The following is a 16,481-nucleotide window of genomic DNA, read 5'->3' as shown; positions in this document are numbered from 1 at the left end:
GTGAGGGGATATAGTGTCTCTCTAATCCTCTGTGACCTCATTTTATCTAATTACATTTGCAAAGACTGTATTTCCAGATAAGGTCACACTGTGACATTCTTGGTGGGTGTAACTTTTGTGAGGACACTCTTCAACCCAGGACAGTGAGTGTGGGTATTTTGTATGTGAATATATGGGAACTGGGGGTTAGGAGTGGAGATTTAAGAATCTTTTTGAGAATGCACTTTCTCATTCTCCCTTCTTGATTTGTACTTTTTGTAAATTTTATTTTATTTATTTTTTTAAGTAGGCTCCATGCCCAGCTTGGAGCCGGATGGAGGCTTGAACTCACTACCCTGAGATCCAGACCTGAATTTATCAGGAGTGGAACACTTAACTGACTGAGCCACCCAGGCACCCCTCTACTCTTTAAAAAGTTTATTTAATATGAGAATGGGTAAATATGGGAGAAATATTGAAAACTACTATCCTTAAACAGTATTTTAAAATAATACATTAAAAACTTATGTTCTGCTCTTCTTGAGAACAAAAGATTAAAATAATCTCATAAAGTCTTTTTTATGCTTTTATGGTTCTAGCATTCTGAATTTACAACCAAGCCCCAACGTTTCTTATTTACTAAAAATATTTGAGCACAGCATTATAAGGTTATTTTCCAATTATTCCTGTCCTTCTAAGAGGAAATTTGGTTTAGGCAAAAGATTATTAAATATTTGAATAATTTACTGTGAAGAATTCTAGATTGTCTTTCACTGGGTTTGTGAAAGAAAGAAAAGAAATATCAAAATTAAACTTTTTCCACATCCTCTACCATTAATACTGCTACTGAGATAACACCAAAAAATTAGCTAATCCATGCCCCCATATATTCATATTGTTAGATTGTTTTATTTATTAATATAAGTGTATAATGTTTGCAGGAATTGATTTTGGTAGTGATTTACAGTAGAGTATCTGGTAAAAAATGAAAACTTTTGGGACTTTGGTTCCTATAGTAATTGAGAGTATAGGACTGTTCTGTAAAAAAAATTCACTTGAAGTTTTCCACTCATACTTTGTAGCAGCAAATTGAATACTTGTTATCATCCATAAATATCTTAACTGCTAGGATTTTCTAGGTTTGTAATAGAAAACCAGTTATTTCAGAAAGGTATTAAATAACTATTAGAGAAAGTAGTGTTAATATAAAGTATGAACTCAGAACTTTTTATTTTTTTAGATAAAGCTCTCAGTTGTTTGCACTTTTTAGATTAGAAGAAACTTTTAGACTTGATTGATGGCCTTTTACAAATCAGAACATCTTATAGTTCTTATCTCCTTATTTTAAATTTATGATGGACGTACTTGACTATACAATAAGATAAGATACATCATATCTTACTATCAAAAACTACCTTTTGTAAACCAGATTTAGAGGTAGAGAATGAAATGCAAAGCTCTCTCTCTCTCTCTCTCTCTCTCTCTGTGTATATATATATATATATATATATATAAAATTTTTCTAAAAGCTTTTTTGTAGTCTTCCGTTTAGAACCTCTTGGTTTTTAGGTTATTTAAAAGGTTGAATGTTTACTCATTCACTAAACTAATTATATAGGTATAATGTGTTTTATACAGGCACTATATCAAGCACAGAGCTGGAATGTTAAACCAGCCAGTACATACATGTGTGTATTTCTCTATTCACTCAACAAATATTTATTGAGCATCTGCTGTATGCCAGGTGCAGTATCAGGAATTTCTTGATACAAAGGTGAACAAAACAGATACAGTCCCTGCACTACTTACAGTCTAGAAAGACATTAATTAACCAGATAATCATACAGATTAATACAAAATATCACTATGAAAAATGCTTTGAAAGACAGATGAACAGTGCTGTCAGAGCTCAAAAGGGGATTTGACCTAGTCTTTGGAAAGAGGAAACAAGGGCTGAAAGACTCTAAGAAACTGACTTTTGAACTGAGAGCCACATGATTTTTGGAAATTAAGTAGTTGAAGGAGGATGTGAGAAGTAAAGCAGAGATAACATATAACAGGTCTTGTACTGTAGAGAGCGTGAATTACTTGAAATGGAAGGAGGCGGTGTGGCTAGAACAGGGAGCAGGGAGGACTGCGATGCAAGATAGTCAGGAGACTGAGGGCGGGTGCCAGGCCAGTCAGGGCCTTTTAAACTTGAAGTCTTTTTCTCCAGAGTAATGGGAAGGCTTTGAGAGATAGCAAACAGTATAGGGATGGGAGGAAAGGGAATGAAAAGGTAATATTTGTTTTCCCAAAAGATTGATAATAGAAGGAAATGAACGGGGGAAAGTGTGGAAGAGGGAGACCAGTTAGAGGCTCTTGGAGTATTCCTGGACAAAAAGAGCTTGAATTAGGGGAGTGATTGTGGAAATGGAGAAAGATGTCAACCAATTTTCACTGTTCTCCTCTCCTCAATTATTTAATTCATTTTAAAGCCAAATCATGGGGTGCCTGGGTGGCTCAGGCATTAAGCGTCTGCCTTCGGGTCAGGTCATGATTCCAGGGTCCTGGGATTGAGCCCCACATCGAGCTCCCCACTCAGCTGGAAGCCTGCTTCTCCATTTCCCACTCCACCTGCTTATGTTCCTTCTCTCGCTTTGTCTCTCTGTCAAATAAATAAAATCTTAAAAAAAAAAAAAAAAGAAACTTGAAAATACAACATTCAGTGAATAAATGGCACATTTTCTTTTTACCTTTAACCCAACCTATAAGCCTCTAGCCGATTCAAAAGCCGTGTCCTGTCAGTCAGTAAAAAGATGGTGGCTCGTTTTCTTTAGGGCTAACTCTTCTGTGGGGAGGGGAATAAGGTCTCATTAACAGCTAAAGAATTACAGAGGGCAGAGTTAAACTGTGCTTCAGAGTTAACTCCTGGAATGAAAAAAGCTCTTCATTTTCTCTAGACGCTATGGAAGCAATGTCTCTTGCCTAAAGATGTTTCTAACTTGCCAGAAGAACCTCTTTTTCTACTGGATCTACTCCTATCTTCTTGGATTCTAGCATCCTGACTTGACTTCTTATATCAACCACCTTCTGAAAACTATCTTCTACCTGACCTGACTTCTCTGCTAACCACCTACCCTACCCAGTGCCTCATTTGATACTATCATCTGTGCCTTCTGCTCATGCTTGACATGATAGCCCAACTCCCTGGCTGTTTCTCAAGAGCAGACTGTTACTTAGCACTGATACACTTATTACAGAAAATAATGTCTAGGACTTGAGATTGGACCTGTTAATTTGAGAATAGTGTTGTATTAAACCTTTCTTAGATCTTTAAAATGCTTACTAACTGGGACTTAAGACTCTTTTGAGTAGGGTTCTCTGAAGACTAAAGTTAAGATTTTAGGGCGCCTGGGTGGTTCAGTCAGTTAAGTATCTGCCTTTGACTCAGGTCATGATCCCAGGGTCCTGGGATCCAGCCAAGTCTGACTCCCTGCACAGTGGGGAGCCTGCTTCTCCTTCTCCCTCTGCTTGAGCCCCCCAGCTTGTGCTCTCTCTCTCTGAAATAATAAAGTCTTAAAAAATATAACGTTCATAAATAAATAAAATCTTTAAAAAAATATAACGTTCAGATTTAAAAATGAAATAGTTATTATCACCTCTTTTCCCCTATACTGGTATGGCCAGTAGTACATACTCAAGTACTTGTTGGGTGTATTATAGTCCCCAAATTCCGTATTTAATTCTCTTTGGTGTTACCAACAAAAGTCATTCAGGTGCCTTTATTTCTGATTTCTTATTACTATAAAGCACTCTTAAGTTACTTTCTTTATCCATAAGCTAGGAGAATATTTTATAGCAGTCATAAATGTGATTTGAAACTAATGATGCTGCTATAGAAAAACCAGATCTTATATTTACTATTAAACACCAATTCTACTTAAGTTAAATAACTTACTTAGAATGTATGTTTATTAGCAATACAACATATGGCAGATTCACTTGTTGATATTAAAATAGTAAATTGACTAGTTTCTGTTTATATAAATAAGGTTGGAAATCGGTACATTGTATGTAGTGCCTGAAAAACTTAATTATTTTATACATAGTATACAGGTATAAATGAAATGAAATTTATGTGGCACTGAGCATTAACTTCCTTCTGATATTCTGATTTTTAAAAAATATTTAAATATGTTTAAAAATTAATATGAAGAATGTTGATGACATTAATGTGCTTATTTTTGTACATAGCGTGTGTAATCTATTTCACTATTTTATAGTTGTGGCTTCTATATCATCAGAACTTTTAAAAAATTTCTAAAACACAGTAGGATTGTATCTTTGTTTCAGAATTTACTGAAATGGTATGTAGTATTTATTTCAGAGCAACTAATGATACAGTATGGGATTTTAGCCTTTTGTAAACCTATAATCTTACGTAGTTTCACCCATATGCAAAAAGAATATGATGTAAATAGTTGCAGCACCGAACAACAGGCATGAATTATTGATTTACAGTGAACATGTACATCGTACCAGTGAACTCATATGAGCATTTCTGACCTATGGGAATTTGTTTTACAGGAGGAAATAGAAGTAGAAATTATTTTTACAACTTGAATATATAAATCCCCGTTAATACCCATTCTTCTGCCAATTGTTACCACAAAATTGGCTAAAATTAATACTCTTCTGTCATAATAGATCAAGGCAATTTACATTTAGTTTTCTTTGTCTTTTTTGTTTGTTTGTTTGTTTTGTTTTATTCTCTCTACTCCCCAATTATTTCATGGCATTTCAGTGCTTCAGAGAATTTAGATGAGCTCTCTTCCTCCAGTAGCTGGTTACTTAACCAGAAGCACAATAAGAAAAGGAGAAAAGACAGGACAAGATTGAAATCTCCGTCCTTGACTATCATGAGTACAGCTGCTCGAACAAGGCCACTTCAGAGTTTCCACAAACGAAAACTCTACCGATTGAGCCCTACTTTTTATTGGACTCCGCAGGTAAGGCTGCCTATGGGAAAATGTGAACAAAGATTCTGTCATCAATGTATTTCACATACAAGAGGATACGGATTATACATGATTGTTTAGAATATTACATCTAGAAACCTTTAAATATATAGTTTATAAGACATAGCCATTGACAATAATAAGTGGAATTTAATAAATTTTTTAGCATGGCAGTGTAAATTCTCACATCTCCATTTTTTAAAAATACCTTTTATGCTTAAACTAATTTGGAGGAAAATTACATATCATGGTGGTTTAAAATTTTACTAGTAAGGGTAATAAGGAAAACACAAGTGTACTACATATTTGTCTTTTGCTTAGTAAAAAAAAAAAGTTAAAATCTTCATAGCTGCCAGTTATTTTGTAGGAAATGGCATCACTCTCCTTTTTAGGTTTAGTATTTGTTAATCCTGGAGAGCATGTCTTTTCCTTTGTCTGGAATATAAGCAATGCAATTTTATATATCCATGCTGATACTTTTTACAATTAAAATGTACTTCATTACAAACGTGCATTTTAACAATGAATTCTGTTACGCTGGAAAGAAAACAAAACAAAAACATGCATTTAAAAAAGCATATTTTTCATTTGTTAGCAGAATGTTAAATGTATATCTTTCGAATACCTCAAACTGTGATAAAAGTCAAGATGAGTTACCTTTAGTTTTTGTTATATGATGTGCTTTTAAGGAAAGTTTCTTAATGGGAAAATATTTTTATTTAAAGTTTTTACATACAAAGTCATATTTTGTTTAATGATTTTTATTTAAATATGCTATAAGAACTAGATAAATAATATTTTTTGAAATCGAGTTTGTAATTTCATAATTTTACATCGAATTGCTTATTGAAAATGTTGAACGTATGGGTATGCCATAATAGTCTGACTGGAAGGAATTTGCTTGAGTAATTTAGGGGATTTGTTAGATGTTACTGAAATATATTCTCTGAGATTGTAAAGATTGGCTTTTATTCATCAAACAAAGGAAGAAAAGAGTGTGAGATTATTGTTACTAGGAGACCATATACTTTATCATATTCCACTCATTGAGCTAAGCATTTTCAGTACATTATTTTGTTATTACCTCAAAATGTAACTGTGAGATGTTGTTAATTCCTCTTTAGATGCAGAAATTGAGAAGCAGAGAGATTAAGTAACTTGCCCAAGGTCACACAGCCTAGTAAGCAAAATGTCTGATTCCAAACACCATGTTCTTACCCGTTGTATTGATAATGACAAAAATAAACCAAATCTTTTTTGTTTTTGAAATCCATTAAGACAGTATATTTGGGGGTATGGGAAGGGGCCTATCTGGTTAGAGGTATTAAGAAGTGCATCCTCAAATAAGGGTTTTGAAAGATAAACAGACTTTTGAAAGGTTATGGGAGAGTTAGAGAAAGAATTTTAAGTAAATAGGAATAGAGATGAAAAAAATGGTGGAAGAACAGGTGTCCCACTCCAACTTACCCTCCAAATTGCGAGGGTATTCAGTTGCCAGTTATTTACCTTTCTAAACTTAATAAATGTCCTTTCTCTCGGGAAGCCTTCCTTGACATCCTCATTATAGGATATTATTATAGCACCTTGTTATAAAAATAAGCCATTATTTTAGTATAATCATTTATTTTTCTGTTTTCTCATTACATTGTAAATTCTTAGAGAATAGGGACTGTGTATTTCTGAACCTACAGAGCTTTGAACAGTAACTGTCCCAATAGTGTATGCTCAGTAAGTAATTTTTTGATGTATGAAAGAATGTAGTGGACACAGGAAGATATTTAAAAGGTAATGGAGAGTGAGAACTTAAAAGTTCACTTTGTGAAATTCACTTTGTGAAAAGGTCTATAACAGTAAGTAATGTCTAATAGAATTTTCTCGTAATGTTGGAAATGTTCCATAAATAACTGTGCTGTCTAATATGGCAGTAACAAAATACATGTAGCTATTTAGCACATGAAATGTGGCTAGTGCAACTGAGGGACTAAAATTCTGTTTTATTAATTTTGATTTAAATAGCTACATACGGATAATGGCTACCATACTTGATATGACCAGTCTAGATTCATACTACCCTCATAGCAGTGAGTACATAATGGCACTCATTCTTGATTTCTAATACCATTCCCAGCTGAAAGGAAACAGAGGTCTTTGGAGAAATGAGTGATCTCCAGATGTGGGGAAGAGAGGGTATAAGATGAGCTTGGAATATCTCAGTGTTAACAGAAAGCAAGGAAGTGTTATCGAAAAAAAAAAAAAAAAAAAGAAAAGATGGGGGCATGTCAAAAGAATTGAGAAGCTAGTTTGAAGATGCTACCATTGGCCAAATTTAGGGCTATTTTGAACATCCAAATAACTAAGGACAGTAATGAGCCATTGAAAAAATAGGAAATCATGCATCCGTACTGCTGACAGTCAAATTGATTGATAGATAGAAAGGAGAAAGGGAGAACTTTCCCATATGGTAGAATGCTGATTAGTAAGTATGGATTGAGCACAACTGCAGAATTATTGCAGTGATCATTGTAAAGACTGACGGGGAAAGAATCATCAGTAGATGATGAAGACTAGGTCTTCATTAGGTCGTGAGAAGAAGGATACAGCTTCAGTATGCAGTATTTTGGCCAGGGACACGTGGCCTGAATTTAATTATAAGGAAATATCAGACAAAGCCAAAGCCAGCAACACGTTATTAAGAAACCGTGAAAAGTGGCCTGTATTGTTTAAAAAGAAAAAGTCAGTGTCATGAAAGTAAAGAATGACTGAGAAAGACTAAAAGAGACTTTAAAAAGATACATGGCAATTAAATGAATATTTGATCCAGATCAGAATTCTTTTGCGGGGAGAGGGGATTTGGGGACAATTGAGAAAACTATGCCTTTGGTGGTAGATTATATAAAAGTATTGTTCAGTTTCTTAAATGTGATAACTGTTTTGCCATTATATAAGAAAATATCCTTATTTTAGGAAGTATACATTGAAACATTATGAGGTAAAGTGGCTAAGGCATCTATTTTATTTATTTATTTTTTAAAGATTCATTATTTTAGAGAGAGGAAGGAGAGTGCAGGGGTGGGGAGGGGTAGAGGGAGAGAAAGAAAGAGTCTTAAGCAAACTGTGGGCTGAGTGCAGAGCCTGGCACAGGGCTTGATCTCATGACCCTGAGATCACAATCTGACCTGAAACAAAGAGTCAGATGCTTAACTGACTGTGCTACCCAAGTGCCTTTAAGGCATCCATTTTATGTAATAAATTAATTCCTATGCATGTACCATGGTACTAGTTATGTAGCATCCTTGGTAGAATTGAGAAAATAATTTATTTTCTATAACACTTAATTCTGTAGCAGAATACTGGCTGAGAAAAGCTTCTATAAAGGCAATGGAGAAGTTGGAGTTATGCTGCAATGTAGCATCTAGTAATTAGCTGATCACCACTCTCATGGCAATAAGTGTATGTGGGAATTGCAGGGAAAAAATCATCATACTGGTAAAGAATTTAGCAAGACGTCTGGTTACAACTCCCAACACATAAAGAGCCTGGAAGTCATCATTTCTAGCCTTACAATAAGAAAAAGTGAACAAACTGAAAATCAGTGCTTTTCATGGACCCATCAAAGAAATGAGGCTACAGTACAAACTGCTACCCTGAATTATGGAGAGGAAAGTAACTCCAGAGAGCTACAGCCAAGATGTGCTTACCTGGAGCAGAAGCCACAGCAACCATACATTAGTTGGTAGGAACATCTAACTGGTGCTTTTGATGAATTACTGGAGGCTGAGTATGGATTAGACTAGTTTGAGAGTGAAAAACTCCTAGGGACTATAGTTTTAGAGGTCCCTCCACACATTCATGGACTTTGCCTCTAGGTAAAACCATTAGGTTCTCACAGTGACATCCTCAGTGGCTGTGACGTAGAAGGGGAAGGGATAACTTTTATGAAATGAGGCCAGAAATTGAATACAGCTTTTTCTTCTAGGGAAAAGACTTCAGTAAAGTTATAGCTTACCTGGGAGAAAAGCATTTTTTCCACGGCTGTCCTCTGTAGGCTTTCATTCTGTCTCACCTAACAGGCAGTGCGGTGGAAAGTAATAAACATTTTTTAAAGTCACAGACCCACTAAATGACTAAAATTTGATCATAAGATTATAGTAGATTATGCTACTGTAGGAGGCATGCTTCTCCTCCTTCCCTCCCTTCCTTCCTTCCTTCCTTCCTTCTTCCCCTTCCACTTCTCCTTCCTCTTCCCCTTCCCCTTCCTCTTGATTTTCTCTTTCATAGGTTCCGTGCCAAATGTGGAGCGTGAGCTCACGACCCTGAGATCAAGAGTCAGAGTCACTACTGACTGTATCAGCCAGGCATCCTTGGTATATGGTTCCTTTCCCCCCACTTAACCTCCACACCGGCAAGACTCTGGTACTGTAACAGTAGGTTACAGCTGCAAAGCATAGACTGTCTCTGAGGAGGAGTAATTAAGGAAGTTAAAAGTCAACAGGGGAGACAAAAACAAAGTCACTAGAGGAATTTTGAGTCCTCTGGCATTTACAACTATGGCGGATATTACACATAGCCCGCTCTTAGCCAGATTAACATAGTGCCTCACGATAAAATTGTTTACCTCAGGGTGCCTGCTGGCTTAGTTGGTGGAACTTGGGACTCTTGGTTTCTAGTTGTGAGTTCAAGTTTCACATTTGGTGTAGAGATTAATTTTTTTTAAAGTTCTGTTTACCTCAGATCCTGTTACCAGATACATCACATAAAGCTTTAACAAAAAATTACAAAGTATGCTAGGAACTGTGAAGAGACAAGGAAACTATCGGAACCAGGCTTACATAGGACAAAGATGTTGAAATTCTCTTAAAGAACTGTGATTAATACATTGAAGTCTTTAATGGATTCAGTAGAAAACATGTATAGGTACTACAAGCAAAGAGATGTAAACTTTTTAAAAATTCAGTTAACAGATAATGTTTATCACTTTCAGATGTAGAGGTCAGTGATCAGTCTTCTATAATACCCAGTGCTCATCACACCACGTGCCCTCCATAAAATCTGTCCCCTAGTTATCCCATCCCCCCACCTCTCTCCTGTCCAGCAACTTTCAGTCTGTTTCCTATAATTAAGAGACTTTGATCGTTTGTCTCTATCTGTGATTTCATCTTGTTTTATTTTTCCCTCTCTTCCCATGATCCTCTATTTTGTTTCTTAAATTGCACATATGAGTGAGAGCATATGATAATTGTCTTTCTCTGACTGACTTATTTCACTTAGCATAATAACCTCTATTTCCATCTACATCAATGCAAATGGCAAGATGTCATTTTTTTGATGGCTGAGTTGTAGTACAGTGTGTCTGTGTGTGTGTGTATATGCCATATCTTCTTTATCCCTTCATCTCTTAATGACCATCTGGACTCTTTCCATAGTTTGGCTTTTGTGAACACTGCTGCTATAAACATTGGGGTACAGATGCCCCTTTGGATCATTATATTTGTCTGCATGTGACTGTCCAATTATTCCAACACCATTCATTGACGAGACTGCCTTTTTCCATTGGCTGTTCGTTCCTGCTTTGTTGAAGATTAGTTCACCATAGAGTTGAGGGTCCATTTCTGGGTTCTCTGTTCTGTTCTGTTGATCTCTGTGTCTCTCTTTTTTGTGCCAGTACCATACTGTCTTGATGATTACAGCTTTGTAATATACCTTGAAGTCTGGCATTGTGTTGCCACCAGGTTTGTTTTTCATTTTCAACATTCCTTTGGCTATTCGGGGTCTTTTCTGGTTCCACACAAATTTAAGGATTATCTGTTCCAGCTCTGTGAAAAAAGTTGATGGTATTTTGATAGGGATTGCATTGAATGTATAGATTGCTCTAGGTAGCAGAGACATTTTGACACAGTATTTGTTCTTCTAGTCCATGAGTGTGAAGCGTTTTTCCATTTCTTTATGTCTTCCTTTATTTCTTTCATGGGTGTTCTGTAGTTTTCTGAGCACAGATTCTTTGCCTTTTTGGCTAGGTTTATTCCTAGGTATCTTCTGGTTTGGAGTACAGTTATAAATGGTATCGACTTCTTGATTTCTCCTTCTATTGCATTGTTAGTATATAGAAATGCAGCTGATTACTGTGCATTATGATTTTATATCCTGCCACGTTGCTGAATTGCTGTATGAGTTCTAGAAATTTTGGGGTGGAGTCTTTTCGGGTTTACACATAGAATATCACATCATCTGTGAAGAGTGAGAATTTGACTTCTTTGCTGATTTGGATGCCTTTTACTTCTTTTTTGTTGTCTGGTTGCTGATATGAGGACTTCTGGTACTATGTTGAATCATAGTGGTGATAGTGGACGTCCCTGCCGTGTTTCTGACTTTAGGGGGAAAGCTCTCAAGTTTTCCTCCACTGAGAATGATATTCACTGTGGGCTTTTTGTATATGACCTTTATGAAATTGAGGAATATTCCCTCTATCCCTACATTGTGAAGAGTTTTACTCAAGAAAGGATGCTGTACTTTGTCAGATGTTTTTTCTGCATCTATTGAGATTCAGGTGGTTCTTGTCCTTTCTTTTATTTACATAGTGTATCACATGGATTACTTTGCAGATGATGAAGCACCCTTGCAGCCTAGGAATAAATCCCACTTGGTCATGGTGAATAATCCTTTTAATGTACTGTTGGATCCTATTGGTTAGTATCTTGGTGAGAATTTTTGCATACACATTCATCAGGAATATGGTCTGTAATTCTTTTTGTCATGGTCTTTGTCTGATTTTGGGATCAAGGTAGGCTGGCCTCATAGAAGGAGTTTGGAAGTTTTCCTTTCATTTTTGTTTTTTGACACAGCTTTAGAAGAATAGGTATTAATTCCTCTTTAAATATTTGGTAGAATTCCCCTGGGAAGTCCTCTGGTCCGGACTCTTGTTTGTTGGGAGGGTTTTTTTTGTTTGTTTTGTTTTGTTTTTTGGATTCCTGCTTCAGTTTCCTTGCTGGTTATGGATCTGTTCAGGTTTTCTATTTCTTCCTGTCTTAGTTTTGGTAGTTTATAGGTCTCTAGGAATGCATCCATTTCTTCCAGATTGCCTAATTTGTTGGCATATAGTTGCTCATAATATGTTCTTATCATTGTCTCTCTTTGATGTTGGTGGTGATTTCTCCTCTTTCAAATATGTGATTTTATTTATTTGGGTCCTTCTTTCTTTTTGGTAAGTCTGGTCAGGGATTTATCATCTTATTAATTCTTTCAGAGAATGAGTTCACAGTTTGATTGATCTGTTCTACTATTCTTTTGGTTCCTATTTAATTGATTTCTGCTCTAATTTTTATTAATTCTCTTCTCCTGCTGGGTTTAGGCTTTCTTTGCTGTTTTTTCTCCAGCTCCTTTATGTATAAGGTTAGGTTGTGTATTTAAGACCTTTCTTGTTACTTGAGAAACACTTGTATTGTATACATTTCCCTCTTAGGACCACATTTATTGCATCGTAAAGGTTTTGAACAGTTGTGTTTTTATTTTCATTTATTTCCATGACATTCTTTAATTTCCTGGATGACCCACTCATTCTTTAGTAGGATGCTCTTTAACCTCCATGTATTTGAATTCTTTCCAACTTTCTTCTTGTGATTGAGTTCCAGTTTCAAAGCATTGATGCAGGGAATGATCCCAATATTTTGAGACCTGATTTGTGACCCAGTGTGTGTTCTACTCTGGAGAAAGTTCCATGTGTACTCAAAAAAATGTGTATTCTGTTGTTTTGGGGTGGAGTGCTCTGACTGTATCTGTGAAGTACATCTGATCCAGTGTGTCATTCATAGCCCTTGTTTCCTTTTTGATTTTCTGCTTAGATGATCTGTTCATTGCAGTAAGAGGGGTGTTAAAGTCCCCTACTATAATTCTATTATTAACAACATGTTTCTTTAATTTTGTTATTATGTGACTTATATATTTGGCTGCTCCCATGTTAGGGACATAAATATATACAATTATTAGATATTGCTAGATAGACCTTTTAATTATGATATAGTATCCTTCTGTATCTCTTATTACAGTCTTTGATTTAAAAATCTAATTTGTTTGACATAAGGATTGCCACCCCAGCTTTCTCTTGAGGTCCATTAGCATGATAAATTTTTTTCCACCCCCTCACTTCCAATTTGGAGATGTCTTTAGGTCTAAAATGAGTCTCTCAGACAGTATATCGATGTTTCTTGCTTGTTTTTATCCATTCTGATACCCTGTGTCTTTTGACTGGAGCATTTAGCCCATTTACATTCAGGGTAACTTTGAAAGGTATCAGTTTAGTGCCACTATATTACCTGTAAAGTCACTGTTTCTGTATTTTGTCTCTGTTCCTTTCTGGTATGTGACTTTTGGGCTCTCTCTTTGCTTAATGGATCCTCTTTAATATTTCCCACATGACTGGTTTAGTGATCACATATTCTTTTAATTTCTGTTTTTCCTGAAAGGTTTCATCTCTCCTCCTATTTTGAATAACATCCTTGCTGGATAAAATATTCTTGGCTGCATATTTTTCCTACTTAGCACCCTGAATATATTATGCAATCTTTTCTGGCATGCCAGATCTCTGTAGATAGGCTGTCTGCCAGTGTAATGTTTCTACCCTTGTAGGTTATGGGCCTCTTTTTCTGAGCTGCTTTCTGGATCTTTTTTGTCTCTGAGATTTGCAATTTTCACTGAAGTGTTGAGTTGTTGACTTATTTTTATTGATTTTAGGGGGATTCTTTCAAAATCCTCCTAGACTTGATTGTCTGTTTCCTTCCCCAGTTTAGGGAAGGTCTCTGCTCTAATTTGCTCCAGTATACCTTCTGCCTCTCTCTCTTTCCTTTTCTTCTAGGATCCCAATGATTCCAATATTATTTTGCTTTATAGAGTCAATTTATTCTCACTTAATGATCCAGTAGTTGTTTATCTCTCTTTTTCTGAGCTTCTTTATTATCCATCATTTTGTCTTCTGTATCACTAATTCTCTCTTCTGCCTTATTTATCCTAGCTCTTAGAGCCTCCATTTTTTATTGAATCTCATTAATAGCCTTTTTTATTTTGACTTGATTAGATTTTAGTTCTTTTATTTCTCCAGAAGGGGCTTCTGTAGTGTTCGCTATGCTTTTTTTTTTTTTTTTTTTTAAGCCCAGCTAGTATCTTTATAATTGTTATTTTGAATTCTAGTTCCTACATCTTACTTATGTCCATACTGATTAGGTCCCTGGCAGTCAGTACCACTTATTTTTCTCTTTTTTGAAATGAGGTTTTCTGTCTTGTCATTCTGTCCAGAGAAGAATAGATGAATGAGAGGAGAAAAGATTAAAATGGCAACTATGACTGCAGAGAAATAGACAGTAAACAAATTAGAAGAGACTTGAAGCCAGGGGGGAAAAAAAAAGGAATGTAATCAGGTGAATAGAACAGAGCAATACACGAGATTTTGGGTGTATTTTGGTCTGTTTATTAGAAGAAACTGCATTCCAAAATTGTAAAGACAGAAAATTTTATGTATATACAAAAGTAAAATTAAATATAATGATAGGATAGAATGTAAGTGTAAAAATGAAAATTAAAAAGATTTTAAAAAGTTGATTAAACTTCTTGAAGAAGGAAAGAGAAAAAAAAGTTAAAGACTAAGGACTCATGGGGAAAAAAACATGAATTTTATATACTATTTTCTTTTAGTGCTGGAGTTTTGCAGTTCTGTGTGATCAGTAAATTCCGTCTTAGCTAGATGTTCTTGCTGATCACTTTGGGGGAGAAGCCTGTTGCGTTGATTCTCAGGCATCTTTTTCTGAGGTTGAATTGCCCTGCGTATGCCAGGGGTCCAGGTTAAGTAATCTGCACCAGATTGCTCTTTGTGGCTTTTGTTCCCTGAAGGTCTTCTGCACTGCTTTAGAGGGTGAGAATGAAAATGGCGGCCTCCCAGTCTCCAACCCAGGCATTGAAAGCTTGGGGCCCCACTTCTCAGTATACCCTCAGGGAAAAGCATTGAGTCACTCCTGTCTCCCTGCTCCTTTTCCACCCTCCATGGTCACCGAGCCTATGACCAAGTATTTCTCTCTCAGGCCTACAATCCCATTTTGAATTCTCCAAACCCTGAAGACTCCTGTGGCTTTCATTGGCATTACTTCTCCCAGACATGGTGGGGTTGTCTCACGGGGGCTCTGCTGCTTACTGGGCCCCTGATCGGAGAGCAGTTGCTGGACCATGCTGTGTTTCACAGTATATGGCATCCCCAAAATGAGAGCCTACTCTTGGGCTCATTGATTGAAACCAGTTTCCCTGTTTCAATGACTGAGAGCTCTGCCACTCTTCGACCCCAGTCTTTCTGTTACCCTGAGAATCCTGTGATACACTGTCCTACAGAGGATTCTACCCTGCTTTGCCACCTGAGCACCTTCTTGTGTGATTTATCTTCTGATCTATTGCCTCGGATTTATTTCTCTGCACCTCCTACCTTACAGAAGTTGTCTCTATTTGTAGTTGCAGCTGTTCTTTTCTTAGATTTGTGATTGAGTTTGCAGGTGTTCAGAATGTTTTAACAGCTATCAAGCTGAATTCCTGGGACCAGAAAAAACCCAAGTTCTCCTACTCCTCTGCCATCTTGGACCTCTTGAGAGATGTAAACTTTTAAGAATCAAAAGTAAATGCTAGAAATCAAAAACACTGTAACCTAAATGAAGTGTACCTTTCATAACCTCATCTGTAGACTAGATATGACTGAGGAATGAATCAACAAGCTTGGGTAAGGCAAATAGAAACTTCACAAACTGAAATCCAAAGAGAAAAATGAATGAAAAAACAACAATGAATCTAAGAATTAGAGGGTATTTCAGAAGGTCTCTCATGTGTAATTGGAATACCAGGAAGAGTAGAAGAATGGAGTAGAAAAAATATTTGATGTAATAATACATTAGAATTGTCTAAAGCTCTAAACTGCACATCCAGAACACTCAAGCAGAAGAACATTAAGCAGGATAAAAAAAAAAAAAAAAAAAAAAAAAAAGAAAATGAAATACCTAGGCATAACAAATTCAAACTGCAAAAAAACAAAGACAGAAAATCTGAAAAAAAAATCAGAAAAAAAAATCTTATCTATAGAGGAATAAGTATATGAATCACAGTTGAGTTCTCATCAGAAACCGTACCATGTAAGTGAAAAGAGAATAGAATGAAATCTTCAGTGGGGGAAAAAAATGTAATGGGCATAATTCTGTCTCTCCCACAAAAGATATTTCCATGCCCTAACTCCTGCTATTATGAATGTGACTGTTACAGATTGAATCATGTCCATCAGAATTCATAGGTTGAAATAACATAACCCCTAGTATGTGCCAACCTCTGGTATTTCAGAATGTGAGCTTATTTGTAAATAGGGTTGTTGCAGATGTTATTAGTTAAGATGAGGAGATTAAGATGGGCCCTAATCCAGTATGACTGATGTCCTCATAAAAAGGAAAAGTCAGGAGTAGATGCATGTACACAGTGTGAACATCATGTGGAGGT

General features: G+C 36.0%; 1 protein-coding gene across 3 annotated transcripts in view; it reads left to right on the top strand.

The window, feature by feature from the left end:
* The window catches only part of KANSL1L (KAT8 regulatory NSL complex subunit 1 like), a 147,498-nt gene that overhangs the window by 64,489 nt on the left and 66,528 nt on the right, over positions 1 to 16,481 (top strand). For all 3 annotated transcript variants that reach the window (XM_044241509.1, XM_044241507.1, XM_044241508.1), the window contains one exon: positions 4,766 to 4,970. In XM_044241509.1, coding sequence (XP_044097444.1) covers positions 4,766 to 4,970 — 205 coding nt within the window. The remainder of the gene's footprint in view (positions 1 to 4,765; positions 4,971 to 16,481) is intronic.

Source organism: Neovison vison, chromosome 3 (assembly GCF_020171115.1).
Source record: "Neovison vison isolate M4711 chromosome 3, ASM_NN_V1, whole genome shotgun sequence".
NCBI classification, from domain to species: Eukaryota; Metazoa; Chordata; class Mammalia; order Carnivora; family Mustelidae; genus Neogale; species Neogale vison.
The sequence above is the reverse complement of the archived record's forward strand: the minus strand, read 5'-3'. Positions and strand labels throughout refer to the sequence as shown.